The 26,486-nt window shown below is 45.1% G+C and overlaps 1 protein-coding gene across 2 annotated transcripts in view; it reads left to right on the forward strand.

Annotated features, from left to right (window-relative positions):
- The first annotated feature begins 1,594 nt into the window (after positions 1–1,594).
- Positions 1,595–26,486, forward strand: part of ELOVL6 (ELOVL fatty acid elongase 6) — a 64,431-nt gene continuing 39,539 nt past the window's right edge. Inside the window, exons 1-2 of one of the 2 annotated variants that reach the window (XM_015861984.2) lie at positions 1,739–1,853; positions 18,742–18,878. Coding sequence is in view for 1 of the 2 variants with exons in the window: in XM_015861981.2 (XP_015717467.1) it covers positions 1,765–1,853 (89 nt within the window). In the remaining variant the exon portion in view is untranslated. Of the gene's footprint in view, positions 1,854–18,741; positions 18,879–26,486 lie in introns of both variants that reach the window. The other variant, XM_015861981.2, reaches the window with a different exon arrangement.

Raw genomic sequence — 26,486 nt, forward strand, 5'->3', positions numbered from 1 at the left:
TTTTTCTAAGTGCTGCAAGTGGAGGTGTTACCATCCAGAAAGCCGTGTGGTGGGAGGAATACTCAGGTATATCAGTAATACTCATGGCTACGTGGGACCAGGACAGCAGAGGAAGGACTGGCTGCAAATTGTTTCACCTAAATATAGGCACAGTACTCTCAAAGCTTGGGTCCAGATTTACTCGTTCAAGAGTCATGCTCACAAAAGCAAGTTAATGTGCTTTAGTGTTTGTTGAATTGTGAATGGATTTCTCCACATCACTGTACTAAAGATACTATATGGATACATGAGTAGAGCCCACCCCTGGAGCAAGCTCAGGCTGCCACAAGGGCACTGCCAGGTGATGTTTCAGCTGGAGTAGCGTAGCTGGGACTAACCTACAGGAAACCAGGCTGGCACAGGAGCAGGTCATGAAGGCAGAGAACTGCTGCAGAGCAATATTGCTTCTAGAATGATGGCAGGGAGCCTTCCCATTGCTCAGACCCTGAGTAGCTTCAGGGGCAGTCACCTGGAGCAGGAAGGCGAGGGAAGTCCGCTGCGCATGAGCTCTGCGCTGCAGTCTGGTGGCTGCAGAAAGCAGTTCTGAAAAGCTCTGAGCTGCCCTTCTCTGTGTGGAAAGCAGGGAGAGGAGTGTTCCTAAGCTACTGCATTGTGTCTATGCAGACAGCAGGCTCTTCAAGGAAGGAGTGCTGGACCTGGATCTGCTGAGGGCCTCTGGTACAATGAGAGTAAACAATAATTGAGCACTGCCTTGCAATTTCAGTGTGAGCAGCTGAAACACATGATGCTGAAGAGCATGGTGGTCAAAATGCCGATGGGAATGCCAAACAGGTCAGCTGTTGGTATCCCACAGCCTGAGGGCTCCAAGTTGTGGCTTTATTTTTTCCTGCGCTTGGACAATGTTAAACACTTCCATGTCAAGGAGAACTGAAATCCACAAGAGCCAAGAGCACGCTGACCTGTGCTGGCTCTGCTTTGCTTATGGCTGGTATCCATGAAAGTGGGAACCCCGCTGCCTTCAGACCACAAAGCCAGCAGGGCTGTGCCCTGACTTCAGCCCGAACTGTTGGGAGAAGCATGGCCAGGGTGCTGGCCCTGCTGGAACCGGAGGAACTCAGCGGGTGACAACAGCACGGGGTGGATGAAATGAAGATACATCAATACACCCCAACAGGTTGATAGCCCTGTATTGGGTCTCCGCCCTACATGTGGGTGAGGGTCCACGCTCCAGCGGCCCCACGGGCGCACCGGACCCAAAGCGGGGCTGCCCTCCCGCAGTCCGGTGCTCGTGCAGCGGGCCGGGCCGGGTCGTGAGACACGGGGACCGCGCAGCTGCGGGGCCCGCAGCCTCAGCAGGTGCACGGTGAAAGGAGATGCAGAAAGGCTGGGGGGCCGTGAGGCGTTTTGGGGCGCACACAGCAGCCTAAGCCTCACCCCGCGCTTCTTTACCTGGGGGCCGCCAGCACGGCCAGGGGTTCCCCATTCCCCGGCTGGCCGGGGGGCTGCAGGGGGCGGGTGTCCCGGGCGGCGGCGGCGGCGGGCGGGCACTAAGACCGCACCGCCCCCGGGCGCTGCGCGGCGCGGCGGCTGCAGAAGAGGAGGAGACCGGCGGGCCCGGGAGGAGAGGCGAGGAGGGGAGCGGAGCTATGCTAAACCTGGGGTACCGCTGAGGCGGGGCGGCCAGGCCGGAGGCGGGAGCTCTCCGGCTCCTGAGGCGTCAGGCGGCATTTCGGCGCGGGGAGCGGCTCCGCAGCCACCGGGCCAATGAACATGTCCGTGTTGACTTTGCAGGAATACGAATTCGAGAAGCAGTTCAACGAGCATGAGGCCATCCAGTGGATGCAGGAGAACTGGTGAGTGCCGGCGCTCAGCCCGGCCGGCTGCGCGGCCCCGCGGCGCCGTGCGCGGGCGCAGAGCTCCGCCGCTACCTGCGCGGCCCCGCGCCCCGGCTCCCCATCAAACTTCATTTCCAGCCGCGCCGCTATCAACTTTGCGGGCTGCGCGGGGAGCTCCGGGGCCGGGGGCCGGGATCCCCCTCCCCGTCACGGCTGCTCGCCCACGCCGCCCTCCGCGTCCCGGTGCCGCGCAGCCCGCCTGGGCCTCACCGGGCGCGCCTCGCCCACGCCGCGCTGCCGCCCTCCGTCGCCCAGGGCCCAGGCTCGTCCTGCGCGGCCCCTCGGTACCCGGGGAGCTGCGGAGGGTCGGCGGGCAGCGCTGCCCCTGCAGGCGGGAAAGTGCCGGGTATCTGGTAGGGCTCGGACCTTGCGGCATCCTCCCGTGTCTCAACTGGGCTTCTCTTACGGGCAGGATAAGCAAAATGACCAGCTGGGGGTTGCGTATTCCAGTCGTCCTGCAGATGAGCTGTGTGGGTACCCTGTATCACTCGCTACTCGCGTGGGCACTCTGTATCATGGCTCATGTGGGTAACTTGTGTTGGTACCCCATGCTGCTTATCCCTCTGTAGGAATGTGAGCATATAGGTGCTCTTGGTCTGAGAGGGATGGATGCTTCCCATTTTGTTCACGTTCTGGAAGAAAACTGCTATCAGAATAGGACAGGCTGGTAAGAAGAGGTTGGAGGGGGTGATGTCTGAGGTGTGCATTAGCTGGATGAGCCACAGGAGATGCAGTTCCGATTAAAGAACGTGACTGGGAACCAGGACTCCTGCATCGTCCTCGTGGTTCTCTTCATTATGTGACCTTGAGACAATTACATAACCTCTCCTGGGCCTCAGTTTCCCCAGCCAGCAGAGACCCTGGGGTAATAATGTTGAATTACCCTCTTGGGGTGCTTTGGTATCTGAGATGCCATTTGCTGAGGGCCTGGGGAAAGTCGAGCACTGTGTAAATGCAATAGCAGTGTTACTGAAGTCTCCCTGGCTGTGTGCTTGCTGCAGTTAGCTGGCTGGGACTCATTAGCACGAGGCCCTGCTTCCCGGGCCCAACAGAGGAGGCCATTGACTCTGTGCTCTGCTGTGCAGCCTGCGAGATGGGACGCTCCATGTGCATGGAGTCTCAGTGTAGTTTTGTCCTCTATAAAAGAGCCGGTCCATTCATAATTTGGTTCTTATGGAAGTAAAGGAGAAGAGCAGTCTGTGGCCCAGGGACATTTCAGGGAACGAGATGGAGCTGTGCCTGCTGTGGTCTCTCTCCTAGCAAGCTTCTCTTGAAAATACTGGTGGAGCTTCTCCCAGTATTCAAGTTATCTTATGCATCTTTGTCTGATGGAAGTTTACTCACTTAATGAAACAGGTCCTTTTCCAGCATAAGACTAACGTGGAAGACTTGGCAGAAGACCAACAAATAAAACACAGCAGCTAAGGACTGTACAAGGTTTCCCCACTTCCCATCAGTTTACTCTGTATGTTTGTCTGTGCTGGTGCTGATGGCAGTGCTTGCCTTCCCGGCTTAGGCAGAACTTGGATGCACACATCATGTCTATGAGATGAAGTTATTAAGTAGGGATAAACACTGTTGTTTCCTCCTTAATGGGAGGATAAACTAAGGGGTCTGGCTTCCCAGAAGTCTGTGGCAAGAATTTATGCTATTACTAGTAATTATGTGTAGGTAAACAAGTCCCGGAGGTGTGGCATTTGTTACTTTACTTCCATCTCAGAAGTAGTTCTCAATGCCTTACAAGGCCAAAAAGTAATAAGTAAGATCTGTAGCGTGTAAGAGGCAAAGAAGTGACTCTAAGTGTTTCTTCTGGGTTTGGTGGAACATCGGTGGAGTCTGACTTGATTGCATATGAGGACAGACCAGATTTAGGCAACATATGAATCCCTTTACATACCCTCTGGTATCTGGGCTGTTTAAATGTTAACAAGCCTTTTTAATTATAACTTTTCCAGCCAAGCTGGAAAAGCTTGAACACAAAGTCCTGGGGTAGTGGCGTGCCCCTGGGTACCAGTGTGGTTGGTCTGTATGTACGATGGTGCAAGGGACAACATGGGTGCATCTCTTTCGCCAGGGCTGAGCCTCTTTTGCCTCCGTCCTCCCTCTCAAGCTGCTCCTCAGGGCAAAGGAATGTCACAGAGAACTTGGCACATCACCCATTGCAAATACCCATGCTTGCCTTCAGCATGCTGGGGTTGTTCTCCTCGCTCCCATGTCTGCCTCTGGAAGTGTTCCCTGCAAGGGTGATGTGGGTGGAGCCTTCCTGACAGCTGAGAGCTCTGACAGCAATGAGTAAGGGCCTCCTTACCTCATCCCAGGTCTTCCTCTTTCAGTTTATGGAGACCCTCATCCCACAGCGAGATGGACCATGGGCCTATGTTAGCTATGCTGTACAGAGAATGTTGTTGGGATGCAGAGGGAAAATGAATGGGACGTTCCCAGAACCTCCAAGCTCATGGACTTCATGCCTTCCTGATGTGCTCTCCTACTGCAGGGCAGCAGGGTGGGTGCAAGGCCACCAGTGTCAGGGGTAAAGAGCTGGTTCCTTACCCTACACCAGTAACAGCAGGTTTGGGACAGGCTGAAGAGCTGCTGGGTCCATTAGGTCCCATGGAGCAACTTGCACATGTGTTGTGGGAAGGCTGTTGTTTACCACCATCTGCCATCAGATAGCTGGATTTTCATGTAAGATGCAGTGCCCCACTGATCTTATCATGCCTGTGTTGTGGGAGTTATGATTTCAGCAAGATAAGAATTAAGCCAGGAGTTTGTTAAAAACAATTGCTTAAAACTAATTCTCAGGTCAAGCCGTCCAACCACCTCCTCCCAAATTTCCTTGAAAAGAGATTAAAGCAAATAATCTGCGGGGTATTATTTTTCATCAAGCTACTCTAGGAGGGTGGGTGCTGCTCTCGCCCTTCATTTCTTGGAACCAGTAAGTTGTGGATTTTGCAGTGGACTGTGGGCTCAGGTAGGCGTGCAGCAAAGGGACCAGCAGCGCTGCCATCCTGCCTGCAGGGCACTGCGGCGAAAGAAAGCGGCCGGAGCTGAAGTGGCAGAGATGGGTGGTGAGAGTGCTGGCAGCCGGGTGCCGCCGCGCCGCAGAGCGCCAGGTTGGGGCATCGGCACCGAGTGACAGTTGTTGCTGTTATAATTGTCTGGCCAATAATAATTATCTTCAGATGTCTGCTGACGAGGGGCTCGCCAATGGGGAGGCAGGAGGCCTGTGCTGACTGCGCTGAGATTATCTGCCTGGGGTGACGTCACGCGAGGGCTTGCCGAAAATCACAGAAACTTTTCCTGTGCTGCTCCGCCGTGGCAGCAGAGCCCTGGGATCCCATCCTGAGCCATTGGTGTGCCCTGGCAGCTCTGCACTGCAGAGTTCTGCTCCTCCCCGTCCCTTTCCATGTCTCTCCGTTTCCTTTAACCCTTGTCAGCCAGCAGCGAGCTCTCAGGTAGCAGCAGGAGGATGAACGCAGAGCTAGTTGCTCCCCGAGGATGCTGTGGGGGTGTGCTGTAGTAGGTGGCCATTTTTTGTTAATGAACCTGTAGGACAGAGTGAAGCCCTGTGGAACTCAGACATGACTGTGAAATTAACTCTGTGCGCCCTAGATTAGTATAAATGCTTTTGTATTCAAGAAGTTGATTTTAACCTTTTGATATAAATTCATTTGTGGCAGGGGACTGAGAGTGCCACTAATTCTGGGGCATTTATACCTCACTGTAATTTTCTTTCCGGTCCAAATTGAAAATAGGTGTTGAAAGGCAGAAGATGAGCCAATTTGAGTTTCGAGATGTGCTTCTCTTTTAATAATTCATGCAAACACTGTCGTTCTGGACAGGCTTGTTTCCTAAATGCAGAACAAACTTCTCTAATCCACTTAAGTACTCTTACCTCATGCAAAAATCAAGAATGAGAGGCTGTGCCTGTCACTCCAGGCATATGTGTATAGCAGCCTAAGATTGATGCAAACTACTTCTTTATTTCTTTCTAAAAACTGAGTGCTTGCAAAATGCCAGGGGAACGTGGAGAGGGATGCTGCAGTCACCCTGTCCTTCTGCTGAGTGCTATGGCAAGGACACAGAGTGCAGCACTGGAGCTGCTTTTCAGCATGGAGGCTGTTTTATTTGACCAAATTCAGAGAATGTAGGTTACCTTTATGTTTATTCTAGTGCCCAGAAAACCCTTCTGCTGTTCTCTGGTGCAAACTGGCCAGAAAGCTGAAACACTGAAGGAACAGAGTGATGTTGGTGCCACAGAATTTAGCAAATAGCAACTCCTTTGCATTTTCTCTGTCCTTTCCTGAGCAAAAGGCTGATGTACTGCAGCATCACAGAACTCTCTGCCTCTCTGAAAGTGTAAGGATAGAGCCAGTGGGGAGCAGCAGCACTTGTCATTTCAGAGTTCAGATGATCAGGTATTTTCTGTCTCTCTGTGTGCTTGAGGAAAACAACAGAACAGAAAAGATGGTGGCACAAAAATATCATCCTAAGGATAAATGCGTTGGTGACTTCTAGATTCAGCCTGCATCTGAAACAGTCACTGGCCTTTCCCTCACCCTATTCCTGGAGTTTGAGCACTTCTCTTGTGCAGCTTCATGAATTTTTAAGCCTCCGGGAGTGAAGACATCTCTTCTGCTTTGTATGTGAAACACTGTGTGCTCGTGGGACCAGCCACCTAGTAAGAAAGGCCAACATGAACTCATTTAGGAGACTGCCATTATTTTCAAATGCACATTTGAATACTGAGGACAGTTTGCACTTAGGAAGAGCTGTAGAATGCTCAATTACTTTGGAACTTTGAAGGAAACAGCTGACATCTTCAGCTGGTTCATGTCATGAGAGCAGAATGCAACTAGCGTGGTTAGGACTTTCGATCACTCCATTAATGTAACTGGCCTCCCAGACCATTGAAAATGCAGTCAGCCTTTGTGACCAGAGCATCTATTGCTCCCTAAGGAGTAAAGCCGAGTCCCATTAATGTTGGCCTCAGCAGAAAAAGGTCTGGCCAGTTATCGAACCCTCGAATTTTAGCTTTGTGTTTGGAACTGATGTCTTCTCCACAGCTGCCTGTAGTGGCACTGGGGAGAGAGGAATGTTTGTACTTATTTTTTCATATCATAGAATTACTCAGGTTGGAAAAGACCTCAAAGATCATCAAGTCCAACTGCAGCCTAACCATAGTGCCCTAACTCTTAGTAGCACCTTAGTACCTTAACTCTGGTACCATAGTACCTTAACTCTTTATGCAGTCTCTACCCCTTGCTCAAGAGCTTAGCCCAAGCCCTTCTCAGCTGACTTTCACGTGAGAACTCTTATTGATAAATGCAGAGATTAAAAGGGGTGATATCTTGTAAGGGACAGGGTGTAATGTTGCTGTTTTCCTAACAGCATTAGCACTGGACCGGTTCCCTGAGTGCCTTGGGAGTGCAGGTGATGGGGACAGGCACGATGGGTGAGCACAGAGACTCTGCTCTGCTTCAGAGTTTGTAGATATGGAGAAGAACGTAGAGCAGGGCTTTCCCTTTTTGCTTCAAGGGTAAACTTTGAGTGCTTATGGAGCTTTCTGTAGCTTGGAGAGTGATTTTGTAGTACAGGGTCCACTGGGAATGCATGAAGAAAGATGACAGAAAACGCTCTTTTGAAAGCTTAATCAAGAGAGTTGTTTTTTTTTTTACCTAATGGAAATGGTTGGAGGTTAAAATATTGTTTTTAAATGTAAGTTGGCATTGGCTGAAATGTAAAAGAAACTTTTTACTGACTCAGACTGTATTGACACAAGCTATTAGTACAACCATGTTACCTGTGTATTGCTATACAATGCTTTTTTATTGTAAACTGTTTTGTCAGCCCACTTGAATCCTTGAATCCCATCCTGGGCTGAGGCAAAAAAACTTTGCCTTTACTTAGTGCTGACAGAGTGCCTTGCAAAGTGATGCTCCATCCCTGAGTGAAGCCCCCAGCATTGCTGGAGTTCTGAGCCCTGCCATTCTTGCTGCCATATGTGTGTCACAGTGTACCATTCCCTGAGCTTTCTGTGCGATGCAAGTGCAGTACGGTGTGGTGCTCTGCAGGGACGCTCAGGTCAGTGGCATCCTGGCCAGCAGCGATGTGGGTAGCAACATGTCTGTGCTTGCACCTGGGCTAATTCAATGAAGAAGCTCTATCACTTCATTAAGATTGGAAAAGACCTTTAAAATCATCTAGTCTTACCCCAACCCACCCCTACCATGCCCACTAATCACATCCCTCAGTGCCTTATCTACATTTCTTGAATGCCTCCAGGTACGGATATTCCACCACCTCCCTGGGCAGCCTGTGACAGTGCCTGACCACTCTTTCTGAGATAAAAATTTCCTGAGCCTCCTCTGGTGGAACTTATTACTTCTCATCCTAAGGGGCAAAGCCAAAGTGGCAGTGTGTATTGCCTTCCCATCCAAAGCCGCAATTGCACATGATGGCAACTTTCCTTGTGCCCTTTGTACTGTGCTCCATTACAGATCTTCAGCTGCAAGCCTTATTGACTCTTGTGGGGGCAACAGTCTTACCTTTGATTGCCACGAGGCTTACTTGTGTTAATTATGGACTCAGGAGCAGGTGGAAATGCTCCAAAAGTAACATGACCTGATCTACCAGGGTACGTGGCCAGGATGTTGCAGATGAGACATACCATAAAGTGATGAAATGATGGGCAGATCTTGTATCTGCCAAGCGATCTTTGACCCTGTGTGGGGAGAGTGGCTATTTGGAGTGATGAAGGAGTTTTACCTTGTGCCAGAGATCCTGGGGCTTTGCAGAGGGCACACAGTAGTTTGTGCAATGTGCAGCATGCAGGGGAGTGATGATCAGTACATCCGTCCCTGAGCATGGGGGAATCTGGCTTCAAACTGAACATAGCCATAGCCCAGACCCACATAGCCCATAGTACAGACTTGCATCCATCATCCAGGAGTAGTATTTCAGAAGGTGCTCGAGTCCCATGGTTTCAATGAAAGTTGGGACCTGAAAATTGCTCCTTGTGTCTCAGTTTCTTAGCTGGGAAATATGAAGCAATTTCTTTCGGAGGTATCACTGTCTGTGTGCTTTAACCATGTCACAGAGGTTATTCTGAGATGGTAAGACCTGTGTGAGTAGTTGCGTTACAAGAATTCAGACAATGTATCTTTTATGCTAATACTATGCAACTTAACGTTTGTGTAGCACTGAAGAAAGCTTCATTCTTGGCAAGGATGTGGGGCAAAGTCTGTCTCCTTGACTGTGGTAGCTGAAGAATAAGAAGCTGCTCTGATACTGAAGAGAAGACAGTTCATTGTTGTTATCATGGGATTAAACTGCAGAAGTCTGGACCATTTGTAATTGCAAATTTATGGAAGGAATTGTCCTTCAAATAGTCTAATAAAGCTTCAGACATCTTCTGATGATAACTTCTAAGTAGAAATTTTAAAGCTTACTGGTAATTAGTTCCAGCATATGAAGCTTGGAAATTGAGTGAAAAATAAGTTGATCATCATCCACAATCATGAGCTTCTCAATTTGAATGCATTGATTCTGGCATCTGTTGAATTTATTTACCTCTGGACATGAAATTTATGGTCAGTCCAGAGTATTATTAAGGATGAATATCTACCCTGTGTCTTGAGCCATCAGTCATATAAACATACCTAGAAAGAGCAATCCCAGGGATTGCCAATTAACTTTTTAAGAGGAAGAAACAGTGGACCAAGTTCATCTCAATAAGAGCACCAACATGGTATTAGTGAGGAGTCTGATTCTCTGGCTAATAAAGTTGTTTGGTTTTCTTTTTACATTTAGAGCTATTAAGAGGTACTTAAAATGGTAGTAAATTCCCATAAGTATAAACAAAAGCAGGATGCTAAAGTTGCACTGTCCCATTCAGATAGTGGTTTTCTTGAGAGATCCTTACAAAATCTGGCTTTTGCTCTTATTTTAGCTTTAATAGGGAATTTTCCCAGTTCTCCTGTGCATCTGCTGAATGCAGGACTTCTGTAAACATTAATGGTAGTTTTGTGGTTTCAGATATACAACGTACCCAGTCAGCTGAAAGCCTTGAGTTTTCTTCCTTTCTTGCTCTCCCAGGAGAGGCTGCTTTTCCAACTCCTTTTTCATGTCTTTGCAGATCACAATTAAGGGAAGTGTTTGTTCATAACAAAGAACTTTTTGGACAGCTTAGGTTTAGATTCCTTGCTTGCTTGTTGTTTCTTCGTTATCCTTGCTTGGCAGCTGGTGATTTCATTGTGTTTCCTAGGTAGAAGCTGAAATCACAGAGTTGCATTAAGTGAACGCTGACTGGGTACACAACACTGATTTAGGACCCACGAAGAAGCAAGTTATTCAAGAGACAAAAGCGTTTTGAGATGGAGAATGTTTTCCTTATTTTGTGAAGGCAGTGCCCCGTTACATTTTTGCGTAAGACTGCTGTTGGCTGCTATCTGAAACAAGATACTGACTGACCTTGTTCAACTTTTCACCTCACTTACTCTCTTCTGTGTGCTAAAATACTGTTTTTTGATCTTGTGCCTGATAAAGAAAGTACTATTTTTGGTACCACTCACACCAGAATGGTCCGATAGTGACCTTCTGTTTTGCAATGGCTCTGTGTACACAGAGCACCGGGTTGCTTTTTTACATCATTATTTGTTGTTTCAGAACTGTAAATACTTTGGAGTTAAACCCGTTATTTTTAAATCTTATTTGCATTGGTGATTCATGCCAATCATACTGCCTTCATGCCACTGCGTTTCTGTGGGTCCGATACCACAAGAGATGCCTTGTTCAAGGCACTGCCCATGTATGTTCCCATCTAATGTAGTTGCAGGGTCCTTGATTTCTGGAATAGAGCAATAACAAAAGAAGGCTGCTGGTTTGTAGCTTTGCTCAGCCTGTGTCATATCTCATTATGAAAGGTGCCTCTCTTCTAAAAAGCGCATCGCAGCAACTAGCTGGGAAAATCCTGGATAAAATCTATAGTAAATTTTCTGTAGACTTCAATGTGAGAGAGAAAGTTTCTAAACTTGTATGTGATAGAGGAATGTAATGTAGCATCTGGTACGTAAAATGTTTGTGATGACACGCATAGTTTGAAATGGTCATTACTGTAAGTAATTGGAAAGGATTCAAGAAGAATATGAAGAGAAAGGAGATTGTGTCTACATGTAGGAAAAATGCATACCAGGCTGATAAAATGGGCAATCCAGGCAGAAATAGTAATTATAAGAGCTAATGCTGGTGTGCGAGCAGTGCTCTTCCCTCTGTTTTTTTCTAATAGTATGCTCTGATTAAAAAAGGAAAATTGACTAGAATGAGAAAACATCTATTGTATATCCACATTGGAGCTGGGAGCACAGGTTTCAACCTCAAGTTTTCCGAATTCTCCTCTTGCCATAGCAGTCACCATGACTTCAGCAGCTTTGACGTCATAAAGCATATTCCCTGGTGGGAGGCCGATGGCTCCAGCGTAGAGCTGAAAGGTATGTAAGATCCCAAGGGCGGCCCTTGGATCTCTGAAATTTTATGAGTAAGGTAAGCAGTTTTGAACTACATGGATTTAAATGGTGTATGTGATTGAGGGAGTCTCTTGACAGACAAGTATTTTGCTACGCTTTCCTTTTACAGATTTCTGTGGGCTTTTGACTTGAGAGGCCATCTCCTCTCAAGTTATAGTCCAAACTTATTGCTGGAGAAGAGTAGATCAAGTTTCGTTAAGCTAGGTCACATTGCATCTGCTTAAAAGGGACATGAATTGGGCTTCAGACATCTTTTAGTCAATTTTCCTTGCATGAATTTTCAAGAATGAGTTGTGGTGGAATTTCAAGAAGCTTATGTGCTGTTAAGGCACTTGTGTTTGTTGTATTACTGTGCAGAGGTACTATTTTCTGGTTTCCTTTTGCCCTTCACTAAGGTCTAGACAGAATATTTACAGTCATGTGCTAGGTGAGTTATATGCTTAATGACAGAAAGCTAGGTAACATCTCTAATGGTTGTAGGTATGCCTTATAAGTAGTGGTTCTGCACTGTTACTGGGATTGCTCTGAGAGCTACTCAAAGCTGCTGTGGCTGAAAACCTCACCAAGCTAGCTTGGCCACTTCACTGACTTTCACTGAAGGTCTCTTCTCAGCCCCAAAGTCCTGTATGACATTAAAAGAAAGTAAGATTTTGATTTCCAGCAATTTTGAAAGCCTCCCCCTGATGCATACAGTAGGCTGAAGCATATCAGGTGTAAGCTTTGTACCAACATGTGTTTTTCTTGGCCTTACCCCTTGAATGTTAGCCAGCTTGTGGGGCAGCGTGGCAGACTCCCTGTTGCTCCTTGTTCATGGGGGTGATGTCAAAGTGAGTTGGCCTGCCAGTGTTTGCTGGATCTGGAACCACAGCTGCAATCAGATGGCCAAGGCCACCTGACATGGCTTTGCCTGGGGCCATGACCTCCTGTGGAGACTCAGAAAAGCCTGATGAAAGGCAGTAAACTGACTGCTCTAGTTGCCTTTCCTGGAGGCTGTGTGACTTTCCCAAAGGACCACAGCGATCATCTAGTTTCAACTTCCCTGCCATGTGCAGGGTCACCAACCACTAGACCAGGCTGCCAGAGTCACATCCAGCCTGGCCTTGAATGCCTCCAGGGATGGGGCATACACAACCTCCTTGGGCAACCTGTTCCAGTGCGTCACCACCCTGTGTGAAAGAATTCCTCCTAATATCTAACCTAAACCTCTCCTGTCTCAATTTAAGATCATTCCCCCTTGTCCTATCATCATCTACCCTTGTAAACAGTTGTTCTCCCTTCTGTTTATACTCTCCCTTCAAGTACTGAAAGGCCACAGTGAGGTCTCCCTGGAGCCCTCTCTTCTCCAAGCTATACAATCCCAATTCCCTCAACCTTTCCTCATAGGAGAGGTAGGAGATAACATGTCCGTTGGTACTTAATGCCCATGGAAGCGCATGTGTGGCTTGTGGCTTGCACACTCTGAGCAGTCTTTTTCTGGCTGCCTGAGTGGGCATAAAAGCTGTAAGTTGTGAATGACTCCAATCTCTGGCTCTGCATAGGCCCACTCAAAATCCAAACCCTGTGTCTGATTGCATTGTCCAAAGGCTCCTTGTACTCTGGCAGCTCAGGGCCGTGCCCACTGCCCTCTGGTGCAGAACCTTCCCCTAACCCCACCTGCCCCTCTCCTGACACAGCTCTGTGCCATTCCCTTGGGTTCTGTCACTGTCTCTAGAGAGCAGAGCTCCCTGTGAGGAACTGTAGCTGCCATGAGGCTTCCCCTCAGCCTTCTCTGCTCTAGGCAGAGCAGACCCAGGGATGCCAGCTGCTCCTTGTATGTCTTGCCCTAAGAAGGGTAAGGCACTCTATTGAAGAACTATGGGCTTTCAAAGACCTTCACTCTGAAAACTGATTTTTGGGATTCATTCCAGTCTGTGGGATTATGTATGGTGGTGGTGACAGCTTTGGTCAGATGGTGATGTGAGTGCTGCTAAACTGAGCTCAGCTGCCATTCCTTGGGCTTCCTGTGGGACTGCCATGGAGAGGAAGGACAACACATGAGGAATGTACATATGTGGTAAATGAGGTTATGTAGTGGATCAAGGACCTGTTTCCCAGAGACGCTGGCTGGTGATGGCTTTTGTGTGCCATATCAGGTAACTGGCAGTAGGTTTGCTGGTGGCTTGAAACCCAGTGAGTTTCACAAGACTTCCCGGCCCTGTCTATTGCTGCTTCATCCTACTCATCACTTTCTGTAACCGCAGCCAGCAAGTGCGGTGCAGCCATGTGTGATTCCTTGGCCAAAGGCAGAAGGTCAGTGACTTGGTTTGCAGAGCTTATGGGAGGATGAGCCAGGACACAGGCTAATTTGTAAGCAGGTTCAGTGGAGCATTATCTGGCCTACAGTGCCAATAGGCTAATTCTGAGACCAGGGGGTCTTTTAGGTGACAAGTGACTAGATCTCTACCATCACCCTTGTGTCTCTAAATACGTTACAGATTTCTTTTTTCTACATAGGGGGAGAAATGGAAGAAATCTACAGGAAAACCTTACCCAGAGCTACATGAAAATGCATTGCCCTCCTCACAAATGGGGCCTTTTGTACAGGGATGGTGTGTCACTGGGTTGGTACTGCTTCCCATCTGACTTTGCCTGCAGTGCTTCCAGCAAGGCTGCCCACATCTGCTGACTCATGCTCGTGCTGCCTTTTTCCCTTGTGTTTCCTGTTGTGTTGATTTTTATCTGTGTTCTCAGGGCTGTGCCTTGGACGCTCTATGATCAGAGTGCATGTGTTTGCCTGTGACTGTGGTGGGAGATGTCTACATTTCAGGGCAAGTGTTAACATTACTCACGTACGAGTGAGCAACAGCAATCAAACAAAGGGGATGAAGGACCTCCATGGGAGAGACTGCTGTGTCTCTATCCCCTGCTGCAGTGCTGTCTCCATGTGAAAGCGCTTCCAAGCTGTGCAGTGCAGGAGCTGGCTGTGGACATGACATAGGAGTGTGGAGGAGCTTTAGGGCTGCTGGAGCCCTGCTGGTCTGCTTCTGCCATCTCTGTGTAATAGTAATAGTCTCGTGCAGGTTGGAAGGGACCTTAGAGATCATCGAGTTCAACCCCCAGGATTCGAGCCTCTGTGCTGCAGAGCGGCACTTCTACCACCTGCGCCACCGGGGCACACCGGTGTAGGGAATCAAAGACTGGCAGGATGCTCCCAGATAAGGTTGACTCAGCTCCTCTCCCTTGGTGATCTGATCCTTTTCGGCCCTACTTGTTTTCCGACTTTGATCTTCCACTCGGAGCTCCTGAGTGACTGGATCTCTTGCCACTTGAAAGGGTGACTGCTCTTGATGTACAATGCTTAGGTACGTCTGGAAGTACAGCTGCTTATCTGCCCAAATACCATCAGTACCAGTCTTAAGCAACACTCCCTAAAATCTTTGAAGATCCTGGTTGGTATGCAAAGACAATTGTTTTCACTTGACAGTCAAGGCTCCTGAATCATATCTGTGGGTATCCAGCTGATTGTGTCTGTCTTGTCTTCTCAATCTCTTCTAATCAAGTCACCACTCATTTTTCTTATCCACCTGTAGATTTTAGGGCCTGCTTGCCTAAGGCTGATTTGAAGCCTATCTTGAAGTTGCCCTCACAAAATGCTCTTTTCTCTTTTTTCTTTTGGTCAGATGGTGTACAGTGTTTTACCAGCAATCCTCATGCAAGGAATGACATTGCATGGTCAGTTACTGGGAAGCTAATTAGCAGATGGCTTCTTCCCTCGTGGATCAAAGAGCGTTACATATCCGTTCCCAGGAGCTTGTAGCACACAGGATAACCTGTAAATGAAGCACTGTAAATGAAGCACGCTTGTCCCATTTGCCTTTTCCTGCTTATCGGTTTGTGTCACAGCAGGAGTGGGCAGCCAGCATTCCCCAGCGTCACCGAGTGTAATTCAGCACTGAAGATGCCTTTGATGACCTCTACACACCAGTTCTTTCTTATTATGCTAACCTGTATTTATGGTACTGTTTATTGCAGGTGTGGGTTTTACAGGTTTAGTTACACTAGGGACGTCTGGCATTTGCAAACAGAAATTCAAGACTTGAAAGTCTTGGCATTTTTGATTTGGGATTTCTGCAAGTGCTGGAGGGCATAAAATGCACAGCTTCTCTGGTGTTTTCTTCTGTTAAATGTTTCTCCATAGCAGTAATGGCTGTGGGCTTCTCAAACTCAGCACTGAAAGCCCTCCAGGCATTTCAGTGACAATACTAAGAACCTGAGACTAACTTTGCTCGGTTATGGATTTACATTTTTGTCATTGATTCTGAATATGTGCCGTACCAAATATGTTTGCAAACAATACAAGGAGGGTGTATGTACTTTTTGCACTTCTACTGATTCTCAAAAGCAGTGCCTGGCACTGTGGACCCACTCAGTGAGGACTAAATGATGACCAGAGCACATCCTCCATTAAATTACTCCTTTTCTACTTCGGCTTCCTCTGTTTTTGTGTTGTGATTGCTGGCAAAGAAAATCTGCCATCTCCTATTTGTAAATGATAAATTTATATTTGTTTTGCCCAACCAAACAGAAACCAGCCCTCGAACAGACAGTAATGTGAGAGCTTTAGAAAAGATGCCTCATCTTTATCAGTCAGTAGTATTGCATACTATGAGTGGGCTTTGCCTTCAGCATGGTGCTGTATTCCCTTGCCCAAGTCAGGCCATCCAGATTTTCATTTAAGATGCAAGGAAGTGATTGGTACCTCCTGAAGGTGGTTGGGGCTGTGGGCAGAAACGGAGAAACATCCATATATTACTTCTCTCTTAGACCAGATTTTCCAGCTGCTTATTTTACAAGCATGTTGAGACATCTTAATGCAGTTAGTTGTTATTAAGGCTAACAAGTTAATTTTAATGACTTTAATAGACCTTTAGCGTTCATGTTTAATCCACTACTCTTTACTGGCCTGTGTGGTATGTTGATGCCTTTTAAAGCTTCAGACTTGGTAGCTCATTGAAGGAGTACTTGTTTTTCCCATATCCTTGGGTGAATTTCTTTCTGCCAACCAATGTAGACTTCAGCACTGTATTTGGTCTAAAACTTAAAACCACTTTCACAAGATAGACTGACACAGATGTAGAAGCATCAGCAGCTGACTTTGGAAAGAGTGCCTGCATCTGCCCAGCAGAGGTATAGAGAGAGGGGAACTCTGATTCAATCTGGACTGATTGAAATGAGGTATAAAACAGTGCGCTAGCCAAGGAGGTGTAAGAAGCTGTCCAATAGACCATACAGCCTTGTTCACCGACATGATACTCAGCTCTGATGTTTCCAGCCCACTTCAGGTTCCCAGGGAGAAACATCTTGCTGGTTACAGCACAAAAATAAGTATCAGCCACTGCTTCTGTTTCATTTGAACTTCTTTTGGCATAAGAGTGCTTCTCCAGCAATTCAATTGTGAGTTCCAGAGTTTCTGAACTATATTAAAATTTAATCTGCCCTCTAGTAGCTGACAGTTTCTATCCTGGTTTGCAGTGATTAAAAATGAATCTAGCTTGGATTTAGTGGTACTCCAGGCTACGGACATTTTGATCTTGTAAGTCAGGTTTTAAAGTAAATGCGCATTACATATACACCTGCTTTATTTAAAAAATAGAGTCAGCATATCAGCATTAAAGTTAAAATTATTCATGATTTCCTGGCTTCTTGAGAATTGCTGCTGTATCACTGTAGCTAAGCTATCAGAGAGCATCTTCCAGTTGACAGTTCATCTCTTACAAGGAGTACCTGTTATGATTGATATCAGAAACATGTACAAAAGGAGCTTTTATGTCTGCACCTGTGGTTGCTATGTTTCTGATATAGTGTTTGAGCTGGCAAACCCAGCCCTGCCACACTTGGCTGAGGCAGAGCTTCCCCTAATGCCGTAGGACAAGTTTTCTTCTATACCATGAGCCATATAATAGCATGCTAATTCTACAAAAGGGATTCGAATGCATATCTAGATTTGATTCTCTTATGGATGTAATCCTCCTATGATTTTTCTGTATATTTTGTCAGGCTTTTCTGTCTCTAGTTCCACATTAAATGCCTGCTAACCTTCCTTGCAGCAGCTTTTATTGTCTAATAACTAGAGGTAATGTGTACAAATCCTGGGATTTCTGTATTTAATAGATTTAGGAATAAATATTTTTCAGTCTTTGTTGAAATCTTTGCTTGAGTTCACAGAGGTGCTGCTGTATTGTAGTCATTTTGCAGTTACTTGCATCTGACAGATTTTCTCCATTGATGCTTCCCTGGACATGACAAATACTTTTGCACCAAGTGGAAGCGCCACTTGGGATACTTTCTGTCAGATCTGCGGAGTTTTCTTCTGCAGGTATTAACACCATTTTATTTCTCTGCTAGTTAAGAATATTCCAGTATGCCTCCAGATTCCTCCTGGTGGTTTATTAGTTCACGTTGGGCTACAGTATTTTCACTGCTTACATTCTGCAGCTAAGATGTGCATGATGAAACTCATCTGAACCTGAAGTATTTGATTCCCATTGTCACTGTTGCATCTCTGTGACATTCATTGCTTGCTCTTTGCCTTTTTCAGGTTTTGATTTGTTCAGCTTAAAAAGTCTTCTGATGCTTCATTTTTAAATAAAGCTGATAAATACTTCTGTAATGTGTCTGGTGCTTTGCGGAGAGAGGACTGATGAATCAGGGCCAGCTTCTGAGCCAGGTAGGTAGGAAGTGAAGCATGAAGTACAGACTTCCAGAAGCAAAAAGCACAAGACCATTTCAGCTTTTAATGTTATGTGAAATGTTCTCACCTTGTGGAAAATGCTCTCCAAAATCACAGTTGACTTTAGGCTATTCCGTATGTACGGTAGTGCTGTCTCTACTAAGAGCTAATCTCTGATGCAATTACTCTTCAGTTATGAAGTCATCATTTTACTTGAGACACTAAGGCTTTTTGTCTTTATTTAGTACTTCTCCTTTTTGCTCTCCATAGGTGCAACTATAATATCTGCCTTTACTGTACAAAGCATAGCATAGCAAATAAAGATGCAACAGTCTTTCTCAGTGCAAAGGTTTTCCTGTGGACAGAAGGTCCTTGAGAGCTTAGAAACTTCAGCACATGGCGTATGGAAATCTGAAAGTATTGCATGGGATTTTGCATGAGATCCAGGTGTAGAAGCAGACATAGCTATGGATTGAAATGGAAACCTCTTAGCAGGTGATAAAATCATACCTCCAAGTTTACACAAGCTATCCTTCAGCAATAACAAGTGATCAGGCACAGATTAGAGTGCCCAGTACAGAATTGCAATAACACTGTTCTTTGCTCTCAGTAGAATGGTGGACAACTCTTGCTGTGAATCATATGGGCACTGGTCATCCTTTCCCCTAGTCCTACACCTGCAGAACTGCAGAGGGATCAATGTGTACTTTGCAGCACTTCACTGCCTGCATGGGGAGAGAAAAAACACAGGTATGTGATGTATCTAGAGCAAGTTGCCTTTTTCATAAGAGACAAATTAGGAAGCTGTTTTATAAAAATGAATAGATCAGCTAGCTGTGTATGTTTTAGTTATTGCTAGAACTACTACATATTTGTTTATTAGAATTAGTTCAAGCCAATGTTGTTTAAGCAATATAAGTAGCAGGGAAATAAGTGGGGTGTCTGGAGGATGAGTCTGAGGAGGTGGTGGTGGGAGAACACCAACCCCTCTGGTCAGCATCTGAAAAGTTTGGAAAATGTGCTCTGTGGCAAGGGACTTGAGACTGCCATTTTCTGCAAGACCAGGAGGAATCTGCACTATTCTGGGTCATCTTTTTAGCCCTCTCTCCATAAGTCTTCTCAAGTGTAAATACTGCTAAACCTAAGTGTACTCAATGATGAGTAGTGAGGGAGATTGCATATTGGAACCTTTTCCTTTCAGCCAAGGACAAGGGGGAATTTGAAAGAGGGCACAGTGAACCTCTCTTTGCAAAATTTAATTAACCTTTGCAGAGCTTAGCTACTGTGGTGGTTACTGTGACTGGATCCCTTCAGTGCTGGGTTTTGTGTAAACAGGAAATAATTAGAGAAGAAACGTGTTGCTGTACTTCCATTGCATTTCCTGTGCAAACCTGTAGGCTGAGCCGTTTGGGGATTTTCCCCTTAATTGTACCCTTGGTTGTATGAGCAGTGTTGATCGACTTAACGTGATGCCCCCACGCACACCTGATTGGACCTGATTCAGGCAATGCACGTTCTGTAATGAAAGGTGTTTCAGCTCATTTTGCTATCTAAAAATACCAAGGGTGAATTCGTACCTACATTACGCAAGAACAGTTTCAGAAAGATTGCTCCTGTGGGATGCTATGGGCTTGGCTCTGTCCTCCTTACAGACATCCCTGGAGCAGGATCCACAGGGACTGTAGGTGTTGCATTAGTAACAGGGTAGCTCAAAACAGAAGAAAAGACCACCCGAGGCAGGCAAGTTTTTGAGATGTTAATAAGGGGCAGCAGAGTAAAACTAGGGAATCAAGACATCCATAAAGCCTTGAAAATTGAAGGAATTTGTGCATAATTAATAACAGTAACCAAAGCAGAGCAGCAGTCAAGCATCAGTCTCAACTTTCTTCAGGCAACTGCTGGGTATGCCCTTTCTATTTACTGGAAAGGAAAGGCAGGCTTAAGAACTGAGAAACAATTCTAGTGATGCCAATGGTAAATTTTGTTGCTAGTGAAGATCTCAGAATTGTATTGTGCTTTAATTTGGTCTCAGAGGTACATTAGATCTGAGGCATCTGAGAGGAGAATTTGTGACTGCATACGCACAAGCCAGAAAACTTCCAGAATTGCCCCAAAGGACTGGGAACTTCCCAGAAGTGTGTAGTGTTGATATAGAGCAAGATGCAGGCAGTGGTTCCCTAAGTCTCTTGGTATATCAGCTTCTAAAAGCGATGGGTTTTCATAATACTTCCTGGTTGAACGATCTGGATTATCCAGCATACACAGCTGTGATGTAGGGGTGGAGACATAAATGAATGACAATTAGTGCTTTCTCTGCTTAATGACTTCTGAATGACAACTTACATGGAGAAAGAAATAATACAGTAGGGGAATTGCTACCAGAATGCTCTGTAAGCCACTGAGAGGGAAGGGATGAAAAATATCGTATTATAACTTAACATCTATCTATCTATATATTTCTCCTTTTTCTTTGACTAGTGATGTATTCACTTACCTGCAGGATGGTTCTTGATATTATTGAGGTACATGCATGCCACAGAGGTGATAAAGGTCTTGACTATGTCCCATATAAGAAAAGGCTGAGTCTGTTCAGCCTGGGGAAAAGAAGACTGAGACTGATTAATGCTTATAAATATCTCAAGGGAGGTGGGAGGCAAATGGACGAGGCCAGTCTCTTCTTGGTGGTGTGTGGCAATGGGATGAGGAGTAGTGGCCTAAAATTTGAACACAGGAAGTTTTGTACTAATGTGCAGAAGAACTTCTTTACAATAAGGGTGACAGAGCTCTGGAAAAGGTTGCCCAAAGAGGTTGTGAAGTCTCCATCTAAGAAGATATTGAAGACCTGTCTGGATGTCTACTTGTGTGACCTATTATCGGGTACATACTTCAGCGGGGGGGTTGGGGTGGGGTTGGACTTGATCTCTGTGATTCTGTGAAGATTCAGTGATAGGGCTTAGACGTTCCTGTGTGAAATGCCCTTTTGCTCCTGCTCCATACGTTTTCATCAAAGAGGTTTTTATGAACATCCATTTGAAATATGAAATGAGATTTGTGATATATGCAGCTATAGAAAAGGGTGCCTTTCAAATCTGTGTGCTCACTGGGGAGCTCATCTTTTGTACACAGTTTCATTGGAGGGATGGTATTTAAGTGACAACCTAGAGTAATTACAGGAAAGCATGTAACTGCATTTATGGATGTTACTTTAGAAATTCAGTCTCTTATATATATTTGCCAAATAAATGTTACCATGCCAGAACTTGCACAATCAAGTGATGTATTCACTTGCACAATCAAGAGAAATTCAAGCGTGCAAGAGGAGGAAGGTAAAACTGCTTTTGTAATGATAAAGCCGAAGGCTTTTATTTCTGTGCAATTAAAATTTCACCTCAGAATTGCATAGTGAGTTGTTTGCACAGCATTTCCTTTGGTTTGTCTTGTCAGATATCTTATCCTCAGAAGGATACATGGAAGACGTGGGACATAAGTTCTGGGTTACAGGTTGCCTGAACCTTTGGTTTTCCTTCCACTGGGACCATAGTTAAGGCTTTTTGTTGTAGACATCAGAAGGTTTCCTCTTTTCTTTCCAATATTTCTTCCCAAGGGCTGAGGATGTCCACCAGACAAATATGTTGGGTAGTCGGCCGTTTTGTGATTTGTCTTGTGTCACTTAGCCTCTGAGCTCTTTGGTCTTTGTAGCCAAGAAGGAAGAAAGCCCAGCTTTTCTTCATATTTTTAATTAATAAGTGCCTGACAGAGAAAACAGGAAGGTTTAGCCTGCATTTGTGGTCCCTGTTTGTGCATAAAGGAGTGCATGGTGGTCCTGACTGTATTTATATTAAGGTGGTCAGAATATCACATGGTTTAGTAAACATGTGGAACAGCACACAGCAGTGGAAAACATTTTGGCACTTTGGAACGCTTTGCCCTTTTCAGGGCACCTTTTCATTGTGTCAGTTCCTGTCACAATCAGTTTCTGGATTTTTTAATTTTTATTTTTATTAATTTTTTTTGTGAAACTAGGTAAAAAATATCTATTAATTCCATGCACTGTTTTTCATGTGCTATCAGTGCTGATGGTGGCAGTCGGGGAGACAAGGCTCGTCAGCACATAAATAGCTTCTTGGAATGAACTGTGTCTCTTCCTTTGCTCTTAGTCACTGGTTCTTGAGATCAGCTCAAGTGTTTGCTTAATCTCTTACCTACATAGTTTTGTTACACACGGTGCATATAGCAATGCCCGCGGGTACCTTTGCCTTGCATTTCCCATTGGATCATTGTGCTCATTCACCTATACCTTTGCCTAAATGAATCAGCCAGGAGATGAAGATCCAAAAATGAGAAACTGAAAAATACCACAGGCATTGTGCTTGGGTTGTGGATAGCAAACTATTTTTTTTTCTTAAAGCTAAATGATAATATGTTTATAACGCTCTACAGAACTGCCACTGGGGTTTCACAAACCAAATGCTTAGCCAAAGTAGAACTAGAGCCTTGGAAATAAGAGCATTAAACCCTTGTGAAGTAAGTTTTATCAATATGCAATTTTCTGCCTGATAGATTGAGCTGAGTGTTGCCTAGCTATCGTTTTGTTTTTATTTATTTATTCTCCCAACAAAGCACTGGTCCAGAACGGGGATGGTAACGATTTAAAGGCATCTGCCATCACAGGAGCAGTGAGCTGAGTTTGAGAAAATTGTTTTTCTTTTCCAATTATACACCCTCTCCTCTCGGTACTTCCCAGTATCAGTACATACTCAGTGTGGAGGTGTAAAATCCTTGCCTCTTACATCTGTTAATAAAAAGCCAGTTATTGATTCTCCTGGAGCAGACCCAGAGAAGTTTATGGCAGGTCGGTGACTGGAGTCTGCCTTTCGTGTGCCAGCCATTGCCAGGGCCAGGCTGAGCTCAGGGCCAGCTCTCTGGGTTCTCTGAGCAGCAGCCAGTGACCTCCTGCTCTCTGCGGGGACACGGGGACTCAGTGGCAGATACATCCTGTAAAAGCACCAGCAGGCTGATCGGGGAGCGGTCAGACACTGCAGCCAAAGGGGATTTGAACACAGGGACTGCTCTTGATATAGCAAATCAGAGGCCAAGGGAAAAAAAATGACCTCGAAATGTTGGGAATTAAAAAACAAATAGAAACAAAACAAAAGAACAAACCCCTAACATGTAATAATATTAGCACAATACTGGTTTGCTGCTTAACGTGAAGTCAGTCACTTTCAACATGACAGCTTTATGGTAATCTAATCCACTGTTGTTTGATAAGTCTGATTTTGACTTTTTGAAAGCCTAGGATTTATTTTGTAATAAGAAAATCACCAAATCTCTGTTAATTGGTCAATTGTTTTGGAAGCAGGCTGTTTATTTTAGTTTATTGTAGGAGTGAAATGTGCAGTTAGGTCAGCAGAGTCTAGCTAAGCCTTGTAAAGCTGCTTATGTTGTATTAGAGAACCTGTAAAGTAATGGGAGGCTCATTATTTCTTCTTCAAAGTTATTTCAGGAACGTCAGTGTGAAGTGCAGAAGATCCCACTTTAGAAGAAGCCCAAATACTAAAAATAAAGAAACCTGCAAACAGAAACAAGATCTGTCAATAGGAAGATAGTGCAATAGCTTGTTGTTACAGGAAGATATGAATACAGAACAAAATGCCCCATTTCTAAAGAATCAAAGCGTAGTGTTCCAGCAGTGCTATTAAAAGAGCACTTTTTCCTCTCAACTGTCTGCATGAAGACAAGTAGAGTTTTGCTCCATTGAGGTAATCCTTCTGTCACCCTTGCCTGCTAATGTCAATATGCATGCAATCTGTTTGGATTAAGTATTAGAGTTGATAAACAAGCTGTGTGAATATGTTTGTGCTTAAAATGACAGCACTGGCTGGCAGTGTGGCTTCCTGGCTAAAAGTACCAGCCAGCTGATATGATACAGCACTTGGTGGCAGGGTAACATGTGAGAATGCAGCTGCTGTGGTCTGGTGAAAGCATTGGGCTGGTGCCAAGATACCCTCCAGTCAGTGGATCAGGAATATAACAGGGAAATCCACAGTTCTTTGTGTTGATGTGGGGTTTGGAGGATTCGTAATGAATGAATAAGTTGTTTCTTTGGGTCTTCTTTGAAAGACTCGTGCTCTGTTGGACTCATTTGTAGAAAAGCTGGGAATAGAAGAAAAAAACTGCTTATGACTGGAGAAGAAGTTGGAGTTAAGGCTGCAGGATGCAGTGTGAATGTCTGCCTTTGAAAGGAGTATGGAGTGAGACACTAACCCTACTGCTGTCTGAGGTTTTGAAGATGACTAGTGGTTATGATGCCTCCCCAGTGGGTTCCTACTAATAAACACCTTAGAAAAATCTGGTTTGCAAAAGGCACCTGGAAGCAGACTTGCTGCAGGGATGCTGGCATCTGAAAACTTCAGGCATGTACAGTCCCTGCCCCCTGTGAAATCTAAGACATTGCTCTCAGTAAATTCTTCTTGGACTTTGATATGTTGTATATTGCTAAGAAAAGCCTAATCACATACTTATACGTATGCGTATGTAAATATATGACGTCTGCCTGGTTAGTAGTTCTGTGACTGATTGTTGCCTTCCAAGAAAAGAATGACCTGCCTTAATATGAGGTGTACTGTTCCCAAAGGTGTTCAAGAAATGTGTAGGTGTGGGACTGAGGGACATGGTTTAGTGGGGAAATGTGGTGGTAGGTGGATGGTTGGACTGGATGATCTTGGAGGTCTTTTCCAACCTTGGTAATTCAATGATTCTATGACTTACAAAAAAAAAGATAACAAAAAAAACAAACTGAAACCTAAGTCTTGATCATTATGTTAAACATTTCTTGGAATAACAGCTTTCTACAACCATTTCATTGAAACTTGTGGGTGCAGTATCTGTTGGCCACTATTGGGCATCCAATAGTGGTTACCCATCCATATTGGGTAAACTTTTGGTTTTGTTCTCATAACAGTAAACAGTGTACCAGAAATAATGCTGTTTGCCCCTGAAACGTTTTGTCTGAACTAATGAGTGACTGGCTGATCTTTTGTGGGTTTTACTATTTATTTATTTTCCAGTTTTCTTTAGAAGCACGCTAGGAGGTAAAAGCCAACAATCTGCGGCTGTGAGTCAGAGAGGCTAATTGTGTCTTGCACAAAAAATTCACAAGCTTTTTCAGCTCAAATTATTTCTTTTCTGCTTTCATTGAATTCATTGGTGGTGAAAGGTTCAGGGTAAACAGTCCTAAGGACTGAATTTTTCTGACCACAGCTATATAAAAGTAGCATGCTACAGTGACCTTGCTCCATTTTGCTTTTCTGCTGAAAGCAAATTGTTAGGCTGTTCCTCGCTAAGAACAGGCTTAATGCAACCAACTCATTACATACAGATTATCAAGTAGTCTTCAGGTAGTAAATGACCTTTGGTCATGGTGGACATGGGCCAGATCTGAACTAACAAACTGTGAAGGTAAAAGGATCTGTATCCCATTACAAAACCATGATCCGGTCTTACTCATTAACATTTTAGTGGCAAAAGTTCAAATGAGTTATTTCATTAATAGTCATGAAACTAATTACACTGAAGTGCATCTGTCAGTAGTAAAGGCAACTGACTTCTGTGCTTCTGAATAAATTCAGTCTGCATTAGGAAATTTTATTCTGCCTGTAAATGAGAGAAATGCATTGCAAATCATGAAGAGGTATTAAAAGGGAGAACGCAGATGTGTCCTAAATGTGATATGCTTGATGCTGCAGTACCCTAATGCAATCAATTAATGAAATGAATAATTAGAAGTGTGTTTGAGTAGGGGAAGAAGGTCTTGGGTAATATTTTGTACCTTATTTCTTACCTCAGATGCTAAAAAGTCATCAAGATAAAAAAGGTTGTGGGGCAGGAGGGTTGTCACTGACCTAGATAAAATCAAACTCAACTCAGCATCAAGATTAATTCGGATATATAGAAATGAGACATGCGTATACTGAGGAGGTCTGAGCAGAGCCCAAAAGGTATTTATTCAAGTGATTTCTATGGGTTTTTGGCACCTGATTATGTCTGAGGATGTAGTTAGATTTCTTTGCTTACAGGAAGCTTATGATGGAGCAACTCAAGTTTCCCAAGCACTAATCCCACAGCCCAATGCTGCAATGACTCCAGTTTGCTGAGTGTGAGAATATGTCCCCCTCATCACTTCCATACCCAGTATAATGTATCAGTTTAGGACTGTTCCCAGTGTCACTCACCATCAGGACTACTGTTTGACTTTGCTGCAAGGTCTCCCTACTATCTATCCCATGTCTTCCTGAACCTGCATGCACTCTACTGATGCCACTGGAGGTATGTGCTTGGAGGTACCTGCTGCTTTTG

Source organism: Coturnix japonica, chromosome 4 (genome assembly GCF_001577835.2).
Source record: "Coturnix japonica isolate 7356 chromosome 4, Coturnix japonica 2.1, whole genome shotgun sequence".
Taxonomy (NCBI): domain Eukaryota; kingdom Metazoa; phylum Chordata; class Aves; order Galliformes; family Phasianidae; genus Coturnix; species Coturnix japonica.